The sequence below is a fragment of the Armigeres subalbatus genome, chromosome 1 (assembly GCF_024139115.2).
Source record: "Armigeres subalbatus isolate Guangzhou_Male chromosome 1, GZ_Asu_2, whole genome shotgun sequence".
NCBI classification, from domain to species: Eukaryota; Metazoa; Arthropoda; class Insecta; order Diptera; family Culicidae; genus Armigeres; species Armigeres subalbatus.
Window position 1 is genome coordinate 101,889,487 of NC_085139.1, and position 16,965 is coordinate 101,906,451.

At 42.9% G+C, this 16,965-nt stretch overlaps 1 protein-coding gene and 3 non-coding genes across 4 annotated transcripts in view; all 4 read right to left on the reverse strand.

Annotated features, from left to right (window-relative positions):
• Positions 1-1,299: 1,299 nt before the first annotated feature.
• Positions 1,300-1,371, reverse strand: Trnaq-cug (transfer RNA glutamine (anticodon CUG)). The gene has a single exon. It is a non-coding gene; the product is annotated as a tRNA-Gln (tRNA).
• A 4,610-nt stretch (positions 1,372-5,981) lies between these two features.
• Positions 5,982-6,053, reverse strand: Trnag-ucc (transfer RNA glycine (anticodon UCC)). The gene has a single exon. It is a non-coding gene; the product is annotated as a tRNA-Gly (tRNA).
• A 1,355-nt stretch (positions 6,054-7,408) lies between these two features.
• Positions 7,409-16,965, reverse strand: part of LOC134206382 (uncharacterized) — a 47,071-nt gene continuing 37,514 nt past the window's right edge. The window contains exon 2 of the mRNA XM_062682084.1: positions 7,409-7,669. Within this exon, the coding sequence (XP_062538068.1) occupies positions 7,409-7,669 (261 nt within the window). The remainder of the gene's footprint in view (positions 7,670-16,965) is intronic.
• On the reverse strand, positions 13,628-13,699 carry Trnag-ucc (transfer RNA glycine (anticodon UCC)). Its single transcript has one exon. It is a non-coding gene; the product is annotated as a tRNA-Gly (tRNA).

The following is a 16,965-nucleotide window of genomic DNA, read 5'->3' on the forward strand; positions in this document are numbered from 1 at the left end:
GTCCGCTAGAGCGCTGCATGCGCCTTGCTGGAGCATTTTGTTTACATTTTCAATATGAAAAAATCGCAATTTTCATATCGATAATTTACATGATTTTCACACGTTTCGAGCTACTTATCTAATGCGATAAGATGAATAGTAAAACAAATTTGCTTTTCTATAGGTTTCTTCAGCGTTTCAGGCATGCAATTAGTATTATATTTAGGAGCGGCTGCCACTGCTACCAGTACTTCAAACCATGGTACGAATCTAAGTTTTGTAATTATTAAGTTTTTTCAATGAAACTATGCATAAATAGGGACACGGCAGCTATTTCCGTCCATCGTCGTAGGGGCTAAAACCAACGAAAGCAACGTATTGTTATTGTAGCACATCTAGAATTCGGAGTCGGGACTTCGAACCGAACTTCTCCGAAGTTTTATCTGTCAAACTAATTGATGCGTTGTTTAGCGCATCTTAGGCGAATCCAGCGCACTACTTCCGAAGTTGGGAAAGTTGCCTGTATCCGGAGAAAAATCCATCTTCGGTATAAATAGCGTTATAATTTTTTTCCGGGTAGACAATACATTTGCTAGAACTCCACTCCACTCCAGTTTTACAAAAAAGCGTTTCTTTTATTGGTTTTCGAGACTATGACGAACAGACGAAAATACCTGCCGTGTCCCTATGTGAACCCAGGATGTTTTTTGAAAGGCAATGAACTAAGCTTTTATATAAACTAGAGTTCGCAGTTGTAACATGTTTCTATAATGAAATATCTGATTTTTGTTTTGCCAGCCCATCTGATGCAACGTACACACCAGTCAAGCAGTTGGACAAACATTGACTCCGCCCCCAAGAAAACGCTTCGGTTGCTGCTTTGTTTGAACGTGTGAAGTTGTTCGAACAACCATTTAAGTTTGCGGCCTGGTTGGAAAAAATTAAAACGGTTTGATTTTGGTTGAGTTGCTGGGGTGGAGTCAAGGTTCACTCGAAATGTTTAGCATTTGTAGTAAAGTTGAACAAACCTCCATATATTTTTTGATGGTTGGTGCTCGAGTTGGTGCTTCGGTCGTTCGTGTGTGATATTGTTGGTCGAATAAATTGATTGTTTCGTGTCGCTGTTGGTGAAATTTGAGGGATGTTTGAATAAACGAGAGGTGGAGGTGGAGTCAATGTTGGTCAAACTGCTTGACCGTGTGTACGTTCCATGATGCCTGGCTTTTGGTTCAAACGTTCAAACCATGCTTTTTCTGTTGTTTTCTTTATTTACGGTTCTCAACTTTTTGGATTTAACTCTTTAACTAAAAAAAACTGGTAAGGTTCTACCGAGATTTGAACTCGGATCGTTGGATTCAGAGTCCAAAGTGCTAACCATTACACCATAGAACCATTTATATACTAATGCTCCTAAAATATAAATATCAACTACCGCGAATCCCTGGTGAAGTATTTTAGGAGCCAACCACATATTACGTAAGCACTTATGGTGGAGGGGGAAAGTCAGTCGTTTTCTTACGCGGCATACGTATAAAAAATCATTTCTATTGAAGAAATCTTACATATGGGTAGGGGGTCGAAAAACCCAGAAAAATTGCTTACATAGTAAATGAACGACCACTTATTAACTTAGCCACGATTTATTTTTAGTTTGAACTTCAGCACCTCTTTGAGAAACAGAAAAAATATGTTCTAGTGAATGATGACCCTTTTTGTTGTTTTGTTTTGATTCTGCATCCCCATGATGATCCATTTCTCATTTCTCCAACTCACGTGCTAAATAACGTTTCAACCATTTTCAAATTAAATAATGTGCAAACAAACGAGGTTCAAATTGAAAAGTGGATACAGATTCAAAGCGGTCAAACGGTAGATAAAAAAAGTAGCGGGGCCCTCCTTAGCCATGGGGTAAGACGCGCGGCTACAAAGCAAGACCATGCTGAGGGTGGGTTCGATTCCGGTGCCGGTTAGGCATTTTCGGATTGAAATTGTCTCGACTTCCTGGGCATAAAAGATCATCGTGTTATCCTATGATATACGAATGCAAAATGGTAACTGGCTTAGAAACCTCGCAGTTAATAACTGTGGAAGTGCTTAATGAACACTAAGCTGCGAGGCGGCTCTGTCCCAGTGTGGGAAGGAATGCCAATAAGAAGAAGAAGAACTTTATTTGTATTATAACTAAACTGCAATTTTCCATATATATATAAATCTTGCAGATTTCTAACTTCACTGGCTTCAGTAGCACTCCTCTCGTCGTTAGAAACTCCCCTCTTCCAAAGCAAACAACAGAAAACAAAACTTTCAATATGGGGATGCTTTTCAGTTACTTTGCTGTTGAAAGCAGTTTTGCCACTCACCGGCAGATTTAAAACAACCAGAGTAGATGTGTCCGGTTGCAGTTCTGTTCTAAGGCACCTAAACCTAAACAACAGTTATTATGAAATTGAAATCCAGTAACACAGGTAGATAATTTGAAATGCTTTTCAAGTTATCGCCAGAGGGCACTTAGTTGAATGGAAATACTCCAATCTCGCAGTATCTTATCTTTCAATAAGTTGAATCTGGCCAACAATTAGCAAAGTGCTTTGATGTTTTCTAGGGATTTGAAAACAATTTTGCATTGTAAAGCCTGGACACGGACCGCACATCATCTGCATGCAAAGTTCGGTAGAATATATCGACCGCTAGTACGCCGCTAACCATCCAATAATGCGATATCAATCTCTGCTCAACCACTAGTAGGTATTTGTGGTTCGCATTGAGGACAAGCTGATGAATTGAACAATAATCATGATGTTTTTTGACCCAGTTCGATTCAGCATTTCAATGTCTGTTCAAAATAATTCCAATGCAGTTTGAGTTTCAGTTCAGTTTCAGTTAAGTTTTAGTTCAGTTTCAGTTTCAGTTTCAGTTCAGTTTCAGTTCACAGTTCAGTTTCAGTTCAGTTTCAGTTCAGTTTCTGTTCAGTTCAGTTCAGTTCAGTTCAGTTTCAGTTCAGTTTCAGTTCAGTTTCAGTTCAGTTCAGTCTGTCTCAGTTCAGTTTCAGTTCAGTTTCAGCTTCAGTTCTCAGTTCAGGCTCAGTTCTGTTTCAGTTCAGTTTAGTTCAGTTTCAGTTCAGTTGTCTAGTTCAGTCTGCTCAGTTCAGTTTCAGTTAGTTTCAGTTCAGTTTCAGTTTGTTTAGTTCAGTTTAGTGTCTGGCTTCAGTTCAGTTTCAGTCTAGTTTCAGTTTAGTTTTAGTTCAGTTTTAGTTCAGTTTCAGTTCGTTCAGTTCAGTTTCATTTCAGTTTCGTGTCTAGTTTCAGTTCAGTTTCAGTTCAGTTTCAGTTCAGTTTCAGTCTGCTTCAGTTCTAGTTCTTCAGTTCAGTTTCAGTTCAGTTTCAGTTCAGTTTCAGTTCAGTTTCAGTTCAGTTTCAGTTCAGTTTCTCAGTCTCAGTTTCAGGTCTAGTTTCAGTCTAGTTTCTTGTTCAGTTTCAGTTCAGTTTCAGTTCAGTTTCAGTTCAGTTTCAGTCTGCTCAGGTTTCAGTTCAGTTTCAGTTCAGTTTCAGTTCAGTTTCAGTTCAGTTTCAGTTCAGTTTCAGTTTTGTCTAGTTTCAGTTCAGTTCAGTTCAGTTTCAGTTTCAGTTCAGTTTCTCAGTCTGCTCAGTTCAGTTTCAGTTCGTTTCAGTTCGTCAGTCTAGCTCTCAGTTCAGTTTCAGTTCAGTTCAGTCTGTTTCAGTCGTTTCGGCTCAGTTCAGTTTCAGTTCAGTTTCGTTCTAGCTCTTCAGTTTCAGTTTCAGTTCAGTTTCAGTTCAGTTTCAGTTCAGTTTCAGTTTCTGTCTCAGTTTCGTCTAGTGTTCAGTCAGTTCAGTTTCAGTTTCTAGTTCAGTTTCAGTTCAGTTTCTCTAGTTTCAGTCGTTCAGTTTCAGTCTGCTCAGCTCACTTTCAGTCTAGTTTCAGTTCAGTTTCAGTTCAGCTTCAGTTCAGTTTCAGTCTGCTTCAGTTCAGTTTCAGTTCAGTTTCAGTCTAGTTTCAGTTCAGTTCAGTCTAGTTCAGTCTAGTTTCAGTTCAGTTTCAGTTCAGTTTAGTTCAGTTTCAGTTCAGTTTCAATTCAGTTTCAGTCTTCGTTCAGTTTCAGTTCAGTTTCAGTTCAGTTTCAGTGTCTACTTTCAGTTCAGTTTCAGTTCAGTTTCAATTCAGTTTCAGTTTCAGTTCAGTTTCAGTTCAGTTTCAGTTCACTTTCAGTTCAGTTTCAGTTCAGTTTCAGTTCAGTTTCAGTTCAGTTTCAGTTCAGTTTCAGTTCAGTTTCAGCTCAGATTCAGTATAGATTCAGTATTATATTTAGTATCATTTTTAACTCCCAATACTTAATTGAGCTTATCTAATCGAATTCTATTTCTCACCTTTCTTCCAGTTTGAATAAACACTCGCACTACATAAAGTTATTCTTTCATATACTGTTAAGAGGTAAGTTTTCTAATCGCATTTAAAATCAATGTTTAATCAACTTGCATCATATTGCTTCAAACTCTCATCTACCTTTACTTTCACTCCTAAATGCCCACTCTACCAAATTAGTTTCCATTTCTTGTGAGTTATGTATGCGTTTTCCTCATAATGCTCTCCGTATTCATCAATAGCATGTTGTAGTTTCCAGCTGGTGAGCCTCTAACTAAATCCATATTGAAACAAATGACACGTTACTTGGTTGCCATCCTTTCCCATCGAAATTCGAACAGACAAGCTTGCAACCAACGATCAGTCTTACCTTCCTGGCTTGCTCCTAAATCAGTTGTGTCTTTGCAAGAATGTTGTGCGAGGCTCCTGTACCAGAAAGTTCTGATTCTGATACATCTAGCCTATTACCTATATAGAAACTGTTTCTTGTGCTCTCGAACCGCACACTAGCCTGTTCGTACTCAAGGTGAATTAATTTTTAATTTAGCTGGAAGCGCTTTTAGATAAAGCAACAGCTGATGAACTGAAACGAAGCGATCCCACCTGTCATCTACGAGTTTCTGCGTGGTCAGGATAGTCCGAAAATTGAAACATGCTTAATGAAAATCAGGAAAATAACGAACTGAACCGTCTAGTGTATGGACTTCATTAGCAGCTATTCCCACCGCACTCACTGGTCCACGTGCATCTTTTTGCATGTGGAAGCACATTTTGCGGAATCCTTTCTTCGAAAGTCTGTCTTCCTGGTCGGTTTCAGCGCCAGCGAAATGTGCTGCATTGTGTATCCGTCGAAGAGGCAATCATCCGCCGTAGGCTCTGAACCCTCCCCCTGATTCGTATGCTTCTTGCCGTGTGCCAGATTAGAAAAGTAGTTCCTCCGTGGAGCCACACGCCAGCTGGCGATGGCGATGAAATCTTTATAGTTCTTAGTCGCCGGGGCGGTCAGCCAGCCGCTGCAGCTCTTCACGTCGGATCGGATGGTGATGATGGTGGAAATATGCGCGCAAAAGACATCTTCTAATGGAATTTTCGCTCATTCACTTTGGGCTAACCGGGAAAAAGGTGCAACGTTGAAATAAAGGTGCGTGCTTGGCAGATTTCTCTGTTCTTCGGCCAAGATTGTTTTTGTTACATTTTTTTTCCTTTCAATGAAAGAATAGAATCAGAGCGTTCCAAACGCAGATTTTTGCTCTGGGTTGTATTAATTAAGGCAAATGCTTTGTGCACTTCAACGTGCAGCTGATTGTGTATATAAAATAAATAGGAAAGCCCAAAAGCTGTATCTGTAAGTTTGAGTAGAATACAGGTCAGATTAGCCTACGATTTGAATTTCGCATTAATTCGAAGCATGTGTTATTAATTAGTGTAGCAATTGCAGCAGAATAGTAGGTATTCATTTCTTAAATATGTTTGCATCGGAGAAGCATGTAATGTTCATTACCTCCACCTCCTGTGTTGATTGGGCTCGAGGATTCCATGCAATCAATAATGCACGCACAACTCAATTTTCGGCAATCATCATGAAGATACAAATAAATACAAATACAAATACAAAAATAAATTACTGCGTCGGCCGGGAATCGAACCCGGATCAACTGCTTGGAAGGCAACTATGCTGACCATTACACCACCGACGCAGATTATGTGATTGGTTTGGTTTTGAAGCAAGGTAGCCATAATGTTGTTCCGACGAGTCGATATCCTACATATGCTTTTAAGATAAAATGTATGTCAGATTTGAATGCCAAGAATTTAAGTTCACTTGATATTTTTGAACGTTTTGGCAGTGATGTTTTCTATTTGCTACTGACTTTGTCACAAGCTATAGATGAGTAAAATTGTAGAACGCACACACTCTTAAAATAAATAGCAGATATTGTTAAAATTTCAACAGCACAACTGTTCGGCTGTTGCGATTTCGATGAAATTCACCGAATCAGTGTTGGTAGAATCATACTCAAATCTCAATCATCGAGGCTTCATGCACGAGCTAACTCGCTTAGGAATCTGTAGGGAGAGCATCACGCTTGAGTTCCTCGGACAGAATCGCATCGCATTTGCTAACTCGCCGAAAAGTGATTTCGTTGTAAAAAGTGTCAAAATGCAATTGAGGCGTAGGTTTTGTTTACATATGGATTTATTAGCCATTGCATTGTTTCAAGCGAAAAAAGTTAATTCAATGCATTCAACAATGATGAACATGTGTAAATAATTCAATAATGCAAATCGCGATTCGAATCTTGAGGGATGCTCTTGGCCATGGTTCTGAAAGGATTTGACTCACGCATCATTTGAATCGCCGATTAGATTTGAGAATTTGAGAATTTACCAACACTGCACCGAATACTGTGCAATGAATGAAATGTGTTAACACATATGCAATGTTCAGACTTCGTGAAATTCACAGAAGCTTAACAACAGAAGTCTCATTTACGCCATATTTTTTCTCAACGCCGATGGTTTTTGTAGGACTTTAAAAGCAAAAGGTCAATGAGATTCACATTTTTTCAAAAGAGCTTCCGACCTACTCACAACTGCAATTACCATGGAGCTGTATCTGTAATATCTTTGTAAGCCAATTTGGCTACCAGATTTTTTGATATACGAACAAAAAAAACAAAAATATTTTAATTATTTAATATATTAATAAGCGTTACAAATGAACAAATATCTGGGTGAAAAGAATTTTGACTGCGATTTCCAAATGCTTGCTAACTGCCAAAGTGAAGAGGGTCGGTTCAGAACACTGGTTGCTCTGGTGGGTGCAACTTTGCGTGGTAGCAGCATGAAGGCTTTCGTTGGTAGCTGGGATGCTAGCGCTACGGCATACGGAACGGATGGGAATGTGGACGATAGCCGAAATGAGGTACCGGGAAGCGAATAATGCGAAGCGGTGCTCTATTGGTTTTTGGCAGTCAAAGTGGATAGTTCGCAAGAGACTTCCCTCCGAAAAGTTATGGTGTTAAAAGCTTTGGGCTAAATTGGGCGAGTTTTACCGTCCGTTGGACAAGTCCATAGTCCATGCATCGTGCCATCCGTCGGCCATTCCGGCGAATCGCGCCATCAGTCGGCCGAACCCTCCATCGGAAATTTGAAGAATTCCGTCATCCGTCAGCCCTTCAATCGGCCACGACATTCGTCGGCTGAACAATTCATCGGCAAACCTGCGAGTTCCGCATCGCTCCACCCGTCGGCCATCCCAACGAGTCACGCCATCCGTCGGCAATTCGGCGAGTTCCGCCATCCGTCGACCCTTTTTTGGTCATAACTACCGAGTACAACGGAATCCGTTATCCGGCGGCCGAACCATCGGCAATCCAGCGAGTTCCACCACCCGTCGACCCATCTTGGGCACCCGACAACAAATCGAGGACAAGGTCACCCGTCCGCCACTCCGGACCAGCAAGCCAAGCCAGTTTTGTGACTATCGTGATCCGCCAGCACGTGCTGTCCTGCCATCAGTCGACTGAACTGTCAATCCAAGCCACCCGTCGGCTAATCCATCGAGCCGACCACCTACATCGTCATCGGCGATTCGTGCACGCCGTCGATCAGCAAGTTGGCCTTGTAGGCAGTCTGACATTGTCACCCCCATACTTACCGTAAGTAAACTGTTTGTAACCTAACCTCCAAGCTTCCGATTTTTAGCAAGTCCGAAAACCTTCCCATTACCTCCATCTACCCTGGGACTCGAGTACTAAAAGAGGCCTTCCGTGTCCACCCCGTTGACTTCCGTTGGCTATAGACCAGTAGTCTGGGGTTTAGGACGGTTCCTCTTCTAGGATCTGTCGACGGTTCCTCGAGGGCAAGAGGCCATACCAGAAACGGTATCAATATGCATGCATGTCGAGACAAGTACAAGACAAGTCCGTAGAGGACTACCGGTCTAATGAGCGTTTTGTAGATTGTCAGTTTGGTACGGCGGCGAACTCTATTCGATCGGAGCGTCTTGCGGAGTCCAAAGTATGTACGATTTCCAGCCACTATGCGTCTCCGAATTTCTCGGCAGTCACCAGTGAGCCCAAGTACACAAATTCTTCTACCACCTCGATTTCGTCACCATCGATGCAAACTCGCGGTGGGTGGCTCACATTGTCTTCTCTTGAACCTCTTCCGATCATGTACTTCGTCTTTGACGTGTTGATGACTAGTCCGATCGGCTTGGCTTCCCCCTTCAGTCTGATGTAGGCTTCCTCCATCTTCTCAAAGTTACGTGCCATAATATCTATATCCTCGGCGAAGCCAAATAGCTGGACGGACTTATTGAAAATTGTACCACTCGTGTTAATCCCTGCTCTTCGTATTACTCCTTCCCATGCGATGTTGAATAACAGATACGAAAGACCATCACCTTGCCGTAACCCTCTGCGGGTTTCGAAGGGACTCGAGAATGCCCCTGAAACTCGAACTACGCACATCACCCGATCCATCTACGCTTTGATCAACCGTGTCAGTTTATCCGGAAATCCGTGCTCGTGCATTAGTTGCCATAGCTGATCCCGATCGATTGTATCATATGCGGCTTTGAAGTCGATGAATAGATGATGTGTGGGCACGTTGTATTCGCGGCATTTCTGCAGTACTTGGCGAATGGCGAACACCTGGTCCGTGGTGCAGCGTTCGCCAATAAAACCCGCCTGGTACTGCCCCACGAACTCCCTTACAATTGGTGCTAGTCGACGGCATAAAATTTGGGAGAGTACCTTCTAGGCGGCGTTTAGCAATGTGATTGCGCGGTAGTTGCTACAATCCAGCTTATCGCCCTTTTTGTAGATGGGACACACGACACCTTCCATCCACTCCGGCAAAACGTCCTGCTCCCAAATCCTGGTAATGACCCAGTGCAGCGCTCTAGCCAGTGCCTCACCACCGTGTTTGAATAGCTCTCCTGGTAGTTGGTCAACCCCAGGGGCTTTGTTGTTCTTCAGCCGGCCAATTTCCTCCTGGATTTCTTGGAGATCCGGAGCCGGAATTATGTCCTGCGCGCGTTTCCCCAGGTCGCCACATCGCCATTCAGGTGCTCTTCATAGTGCTGCCGCCACCTTTGGATCACCTCACGCTCGTTCGTAAGAAGGTTCCCGTTTATGTCCTTACACATATCAGGCTGTGGCACGTGGCCCTTACGTGAACGGTTCAACTTCTCATAGAATTTTCGTGTGTTATTAGCGCGGTACAGTTGCTCCGTCTCTTCACGGTCTCGATCTTCCTGCTGGCGCTTTTTCCTCTGGAAAATCGAGTTTAATCTGTTCCGCGCCTGTTTATATCGTGCCTCGTTCGCCCTCGTGCGGTGTTGCAGCAATCTCACCCATGCTGCATTCTTCTCCTCAACTAACTGCTCACATTCGCCGTCATACCAGTCGTTTCTCAGATCCGGGGGCACCGTGCCAAGCGCAGTGGTTGCGGTGCTTCCAATGGCGGATCGAATATCTCTCCAGCCATCTTCAAAAGACGCTGCGCCTAGCTGCTCTTCCGTTGGGAGTGCCACTTCCAGTTGCTGCGCGTATTCTTGGGGTAGTCTACCGTTTTGTAGCCGCCCAATGTTAAGCCACAGCGTCCGACTTCGACGCGTGTTGTACACATGTACATGTTAGGTGATCTCCATGTGACCTTGTGGATATTTTTGCGGGGAAAGAAGGTGCTTCGAACTACCATTCCGCGGGAGGCTGCGAAGTTTATGCATCGTTGGCCGTTGTCATTCGATACGGTGTCAACAGCAGAAATTGTTTCCAGTTTGATGTCACAGCAAGATTTTTCAGTTGTAGATTTTGAATTTTAATCGTTAAAACAATCAAAAGCATATCAAAATCAGTGATTCCTCATCATCGAAGCAAGTTATCGATTTGTTCTCAAGGTTTGCTCTGGAAGTGCATGTAAGACAGTGCCCGCAAATTTCGTTTATTGCAAAAAAAAAACCTTCCGCATGGTCTCGGGTACGTACTTACTTGATACTTGATGGGCTACAGCTCTTCGATGAATCTACGCCGAATGGATTATCCTTCTCCACTGGACTCGATCCTGGGCCAATCGCTTCCAGTCGCCCTGAACATTGAGCGCCCTCATGTCCTCTTCAACTGCAAAAAGTCATCGTGTACGCGGCCTTCCACGAAGCCTGCGGCCTCTTCCGGGTTCTCTACTAAATATTATCTTCGCTTGACGTTCTTCCGGCATACGAACAACGTGACCAGCCCACCGTAGTCTGCCGTGTTGTATAAGCTAAATAATATCCAGCCCTTTATACACCTGGTACAATTCGCGATTCATGCGACGCCGCCAGATACCGTTATCCTGTTTACCGCCGAGTATTGTCCGCAGCACCTTACGCTCAAACACTCCGAGAGCTCTCCGATCAGCCTCCTTTAACGTCCATGTCTCATGGCCGTATAAAGCCACCGGAAGAATCAGAGTAGTATACAGCGCGAGTTTTGTTTTCGTTTGCAGACTACGGACTTAAGCTGGTTACGAAGTTCGTAATAAGCCCTATTTTCAGCTGCAATACGCCTTTTCACCTCGCGGGTAACATCATTATCGCACGTCCCTATTGTTCCAAGATACACAAATTCTTCTACCACTTCAAATTTTTCACCATCCAGCACTATTTCGCTACCACCACCACTAATGAACCCACGTTGATTGCCAGCGACCATGTACTTCGTTTTGCTGGTGTTGATCGTGAGTCCAATCCTCGCTGTCTCCCTCTTAAAAGGCGCAAAAGCCTCTTCCACGGCACGGCGATCAATTCCGATAATATCGATATCGTCCGCAAATCCCAGGAGCATATGCGATTTTGTGATAATGGTACTTTTTTGCACACCAGCTTCCTAATCGCTCCCTCGAGCGCTATATTGAACCGTGCATCACCCTACTTTAATCCATCTAAGGTAACAAATGACGTCGATATTTCATCCGCAACCCTTACACTTGATTTCGATCCGTCCAACGTTATACGAATCAGTCGTATCAGTTTCGCCGGAAAACCATGTTCAAGCATAATTTGCCATAGTTCATTCCGTTTCACTGAATCGTACGCCGCCTTGAAATCAATAAACAGATGATGTGTCTGTAAGTTGTACTCCCGGAATTTATCAAGGATTTGTCTCAGGGTAAACATTTGATCCGTCGTTGATCGGCCCTCACGAAAACCTGCTTGGTATTCGCCGACGAAGGACTCTTCAAGCGGTCTCAATCTGTTGAACAGAATACGGGACATAATTTTGTACACCGAATTAAGGAGGGTTATTCCTCGGAAATTGGCGCACTCCAGTCTGTGCCCTTTCTTAAAGAGAGAGCAAATGAGGCCGTCCTCGTCTTCCCATATTTTTGGCATAATATGGTGCAGAACTTCATAAAGCTGCTCACTGCCATGTTTGAGAAGTTCAGCCGGGAACTGGTCCTTCCCCGCAGCCTTATTGTTTTTCAGCTCTTTGACAGCTTTTTTTAACCTCATCTAGTGTAGGTGACTCCACAGCTTGTCCATCATCGCTAATATTTATTCTGTTCATCGATGCACCGTCACTTCCTCCATTCAACAAAGTCTCGAAGTGTTGCTTCCACCTGGAAGCCACTTCAGTTTTATCTGTCAGCAAATTCCCTTGTTGGTCGTTGCACATGACGGGATATGGCGCTGTCTTTCTCCGCACGCCATTGACAGACTCGTAAAACCTCCGCATATCGTTCTGCTCCATTTTTTCCTGCGCCTCACTAATAACTTGTTCTTCGTACTCTTTTTTCTTCGTGCGCTGGATTCGTTTTTCGGCTGCTCTTGCTTCCTTGTACCGATCTCTATTCGATCGGGTACCCGACACCAACATCCGGCTTCTGGCAACGTTTTTCTCGTCTGTCACTCTCTGACACTCCACATCGAACCAACCCGTCCTGGGTCACCTCTGTGTAGTGCCTACCACTTCTCGTGCTGTTGTGCTCACCGCTCCATGGATCGACTCCCATAGATCGTTGATGTTGTCGCTAACGTTGATTGCACTTATCCGTTCGTCGAGCTTCTGGCGGTACTCAGCCGATACTCCTTCCGCCGACAATCGCTGGATCGGGTACGTACACCTACCATAATCCGAGCAGGAGAGAATAGCTTCAAAATATTTAGCTGAGGCATGCAATACCCAATACTCTTTATCTTTCAAGCCTTACATAAAGATGAAATCCAAAATAATAATTCAAACAAGTTCCAGAGTTTAGTTATTATTTGGTAATATAATTTACATATCATTTACATTTATACCAACACTATTGTTAGATTTACGGCAGGTATTCAGGAGGTATTGTTTACCGAATCAATATCTCGTTTAGGCATGGCTGAGATATTTGTCAAGGTCACTTGAATACCTGAAGAATACACTAATCGGGTATCATACTCCCTAAGGCCAAATTCTGGAGCGTGGGGTGTTGCATTAGGCAACTTTTTTTGATTCCAGGAGCAAACCATTCTCTAATTTCAAAAGCGATCAAAGCGATATGTTTGTTTTGTGTGAATCATTGCCAAACCCCGCTGTGAACCACCATATTCCAGATTTTTACATCATTCGCCGAGATCGTACAGATAGACATAGTTTAGGGATTAACAAAAAGCACTTTTCTTATAGTGTTGATCTTGGACTGATGTCAGGCACTGATTTTTTTTTTCGAAATAGTGTTTGCCAGGAAATTTTGATCAACTGGCTGCGAAAACGGAAAACTGGTGAGATTGTTAGATGGTGGCCAAAAGACCAACGATGTACTACGCGCCCCCACGCACTGTTCATATCAGATTGCTGATCAACAATGAGTTTTCCAGTAACAGAATATTTATCACCACTTTTAAAAATGTAATTAATGTTATTGCAATGACACCAGTTAGCTATTATGTTTCATAACTGTTGCATTAGATTAAAACAGTATTTTTCTTTGCTGCAAAAGGTCGTGATCGTCATAAGAATTCGCGAAGTCGAAGCAAAATTCTTCACACAAACAATGACAGTTCTTTATGGTTATGGAGCAACAGAGAGGAGGAGATGGCGGCCATGTTTCACTCAAACTCTGACAGATAGCAATGGGATTTCCCATAGGAGGGAAGAGCAGAATTTGCTTCGACTTCGCGAATGAGAGCAATTGCAGTACTGGTCGGAGCATAGTGCTCCTCCCCCTTCCCCTAGTAAGCGAGTGTTTCTTCACTGCAAGATTTTAAACCTAGTTTAACAACAAAAATTAAGATAAAAAGATCTGCGTCGGCCGGGAATCGAACCCGGATCAACTGCTTGGAAGGCAACTATGCTGACCATTACACCACCGACGCTTACATGTTAAACAATTGCACATCACAATCAACGATTTATTATTTTACGAAACCCTGGAAAGCCATCGTATCATAACATTTAATCAAAGATGCCAATTAAACACCACATTAGCGGTAAACGTTTGTTTATTGATACCACGCATCATTGACGATAGACGTTCGTTGCCGCTCACTTCACCTCTTATCAATTTAGAGAACCCTGTGCGTGCGGCGTGCGGTCGTTTGATGCACTGCCGATGTTTGGATTCCATTACGCTTTGTAATTCGCAAAGTAAACTCCCGCCATGGAAAACAAACGAAAAGACACACGTGGGGGATCAAGTCTTTCGTCCTCACACGTCCACTTTTCCGAATGGTCCAATATCCTCCTGCATTGTTTGTTTGTTTTGTTCCCCATCCTCCGATATGTATGTACGTACGTTGCTTTGCGGTGGTATTTATTTTTCCGACAGGTAAAATTGAATTAAAAATCCTTCATTTTTCTCGCTGTCAGTCCCACCGCATTCACGTGTAGGTATCTGACGCGGTGAGCCGAAGAGATGAAAGCTCCGGTCTGTGAGCCGAAGCTCCCGCATTCTAATATTTATGTTCTGTATAGGGGTGAGAGTTCGCATGCGATTGTGAAGGGTGGCAGTGGAAGAACCCCTTTGAGCTCTTCTCTATGGTTTGAAAAACCTTTGAAATTAGATTCAATGCCTCCACCGGTGAGGGGCTGTTTGCAGCTAAAGGAGTGTCCGTGAATTTGGGTAGAACAAGAAATAAAAACAAAACATTTTCTTTTACTCTATACGGCATCAAGGTGGTTTATGGGCATGGCCCCGCTAGAAAGGGAGATTTTCCAAAATATTCCTGATTTATATCAGATCAGATTTATTAAAAACTGTTTGTTAAACTCAGGAATTCTATAAAAATCAAAAACATAGTATTTTAGTACGGTATTTTAGAAATACCGAGAAATTGATGAAAGCCTTCTAGAAAAAAAAACTTGGCTACTGCAATTGTTAATTGGGATTTGTTTCGCGGGAAATGCTTGTTGCGTTTCGCTCTCATCTTCCATATCCTTGTTCAGTCGCGAACTGTTCCTATTTACTCGCAATATTTAGAATGAAGTTCCGCTGGCTGGCATTGCTTGTTTTGATTTTTTGCCTTTCTCGTACAACAAAGTTGTACCGAAAGGCTATATGATCACCCTAAAAACGAATTCTTGATAGTGTTATATAAAAATCGACTCAGCTCGACGAACTGAGGTGATGTCTGTATGTGTGTATATGTACAAATTTTGTAGACACACTTTTGGGAACTTAGCATTGCACGAATTACTCGCAACAGGTTCCCACTGTTTGCTATTGAAATTTGGCCAGATCGGACCATAGGATCAGAAGTTATGGCCAAAACACTATTTATATGCGCAAAACACGCTAAAAAACACTCATTCATATTTTTCAGAATTTTTTGTTGCACGCAAAAGGTACCAACACTGCTAGGTGGATTATTCAGGGATTTTTTTTGTGCGCTCTGGCATCTGACGTGGAAAAAAATGCGGCAAACGCAACGTTGGTTTTGATTTCAGGGAGAAATTTTGCTTCTCGGAAAAAAAGCGAATACCAACCTACGTAGAAGGTAGAAAAACATCACCACGGAGCGTGCGGTTTATCCTTGGTTAGCATTGAACAGTATGTGTTGCCCGCTGTATTGTGTGTTTTTGATACGAAATTTGTTTGTTTACGTGGTGTAGCCCATAGCAGGAGAGTGAGTGATAACGATACTCAGCCAACATTTGTCGGGGGTTTGTTTTATGAGTTTTAGCAATTCTTTGCCGATTGTATAGCAATAAGCATGAAGTCGATGCAAAGAAATAACATGTTATTGAGTTGATTTCTATTTACTTTCTCAGGTCGGATAAATAGAAGGTGAATTAAAATTGGCACGGACTCCGGATAATTGAAACGGTACTTCATTCATATCGAAGGAATTCATTTTGAATTTGAGCTTCTAGGGCACCTTTATACCGTGACATTTTCTAATCGACTAGTGCTAACTGTTGAACCGTCGCCCAACTTTCTCCTCCTGTCGACGAATTCGCACAATGGGCAACAGTGATGTGAACTTACTAATTTGCTAATAACTTCTTTTAAAAGTAATATAAAATCAGATTTTTTGGTTAACATGTAATGCTTAAAGGATCTCAAAGCTTTATAATACAGATCATTGTTCTAAATACATACTACATACATACATACATACATATACATACAGACATGAGAGCGAAATTACAAAATGTCACAGAATGTCATGACATTCGTTTCTCATGTCGCCAATTTGAAATTTAGAGCAATGACTTGCTACAAAAAAGTGTGTGCTATTAGCCAGTCGGTCGTTAAGCTCAGACCTGTCCGCAATGCGAAGGCAAGAGCACGTGTTGAAAACAGGACATTGGGCACTGATCTTTCAGCAGGGCAAATCAAACACATTTCATTATTTGCCGCATGCTACAAAGCTTTATAAATTTTATTTTATTAAGGACAATATATATATATATATATATATAACATTAATTACTTACAACTACGGTGTTTTTGCCTTTCTCGTATACAAAGTATACGTAAAGGCTATATGTTCGCTCCAAAAACGAACTTTTTATAGAACGCCCGGAGACCCATAGTGTTATATACCAATCGACTCAGTTCGACGAATTGAGGTGATGTCTTTTTTTTTTTTTTTTTTCTTCCTAAACAATGGAGGGGGAATCTGCTCAACAGACATCCTGGGTTGACCAGGAAGTGCTGGGTTAGGGGCCACCTCCAATGAGGGAGGCAGGGCTGCATCCCCGACCAGCTAAACCGTTTCATTGCCGCTGCTTCCATCGTCCCTTCGGTACAACCAGAAAGTAATGCTTCAAAGGGGGCCAGTGCATGACGCACCCTCGAGGTTAGCTGCGTGTCCTTGCAGCATCGAACATCGTGACTCGCTTTTTTAGAAGAATACCATGGTATCGTGCCAGCGCATTGCCGGCTTTCCAGGTGGCCTTACTACGCCCCCTTATGTCCTCGGAAGGTGGGCAGGGTCGACTTCGCGCCTGCTTCCCTCTGCACGACTGGTATCAAGAATGATGATGCCGCGTGCACCCTAAATTGACCTTTCTGCGATAGGGCCTATTCGCCAGCACACAGAGGGACTTGCTGACGCGAGGCCTACGCCTGCCCCAGCCTTGACGAGGACCCTTTCCGTCCTCGGGCTCGGAACCCGCCTGGTTGACCGACGCCGCG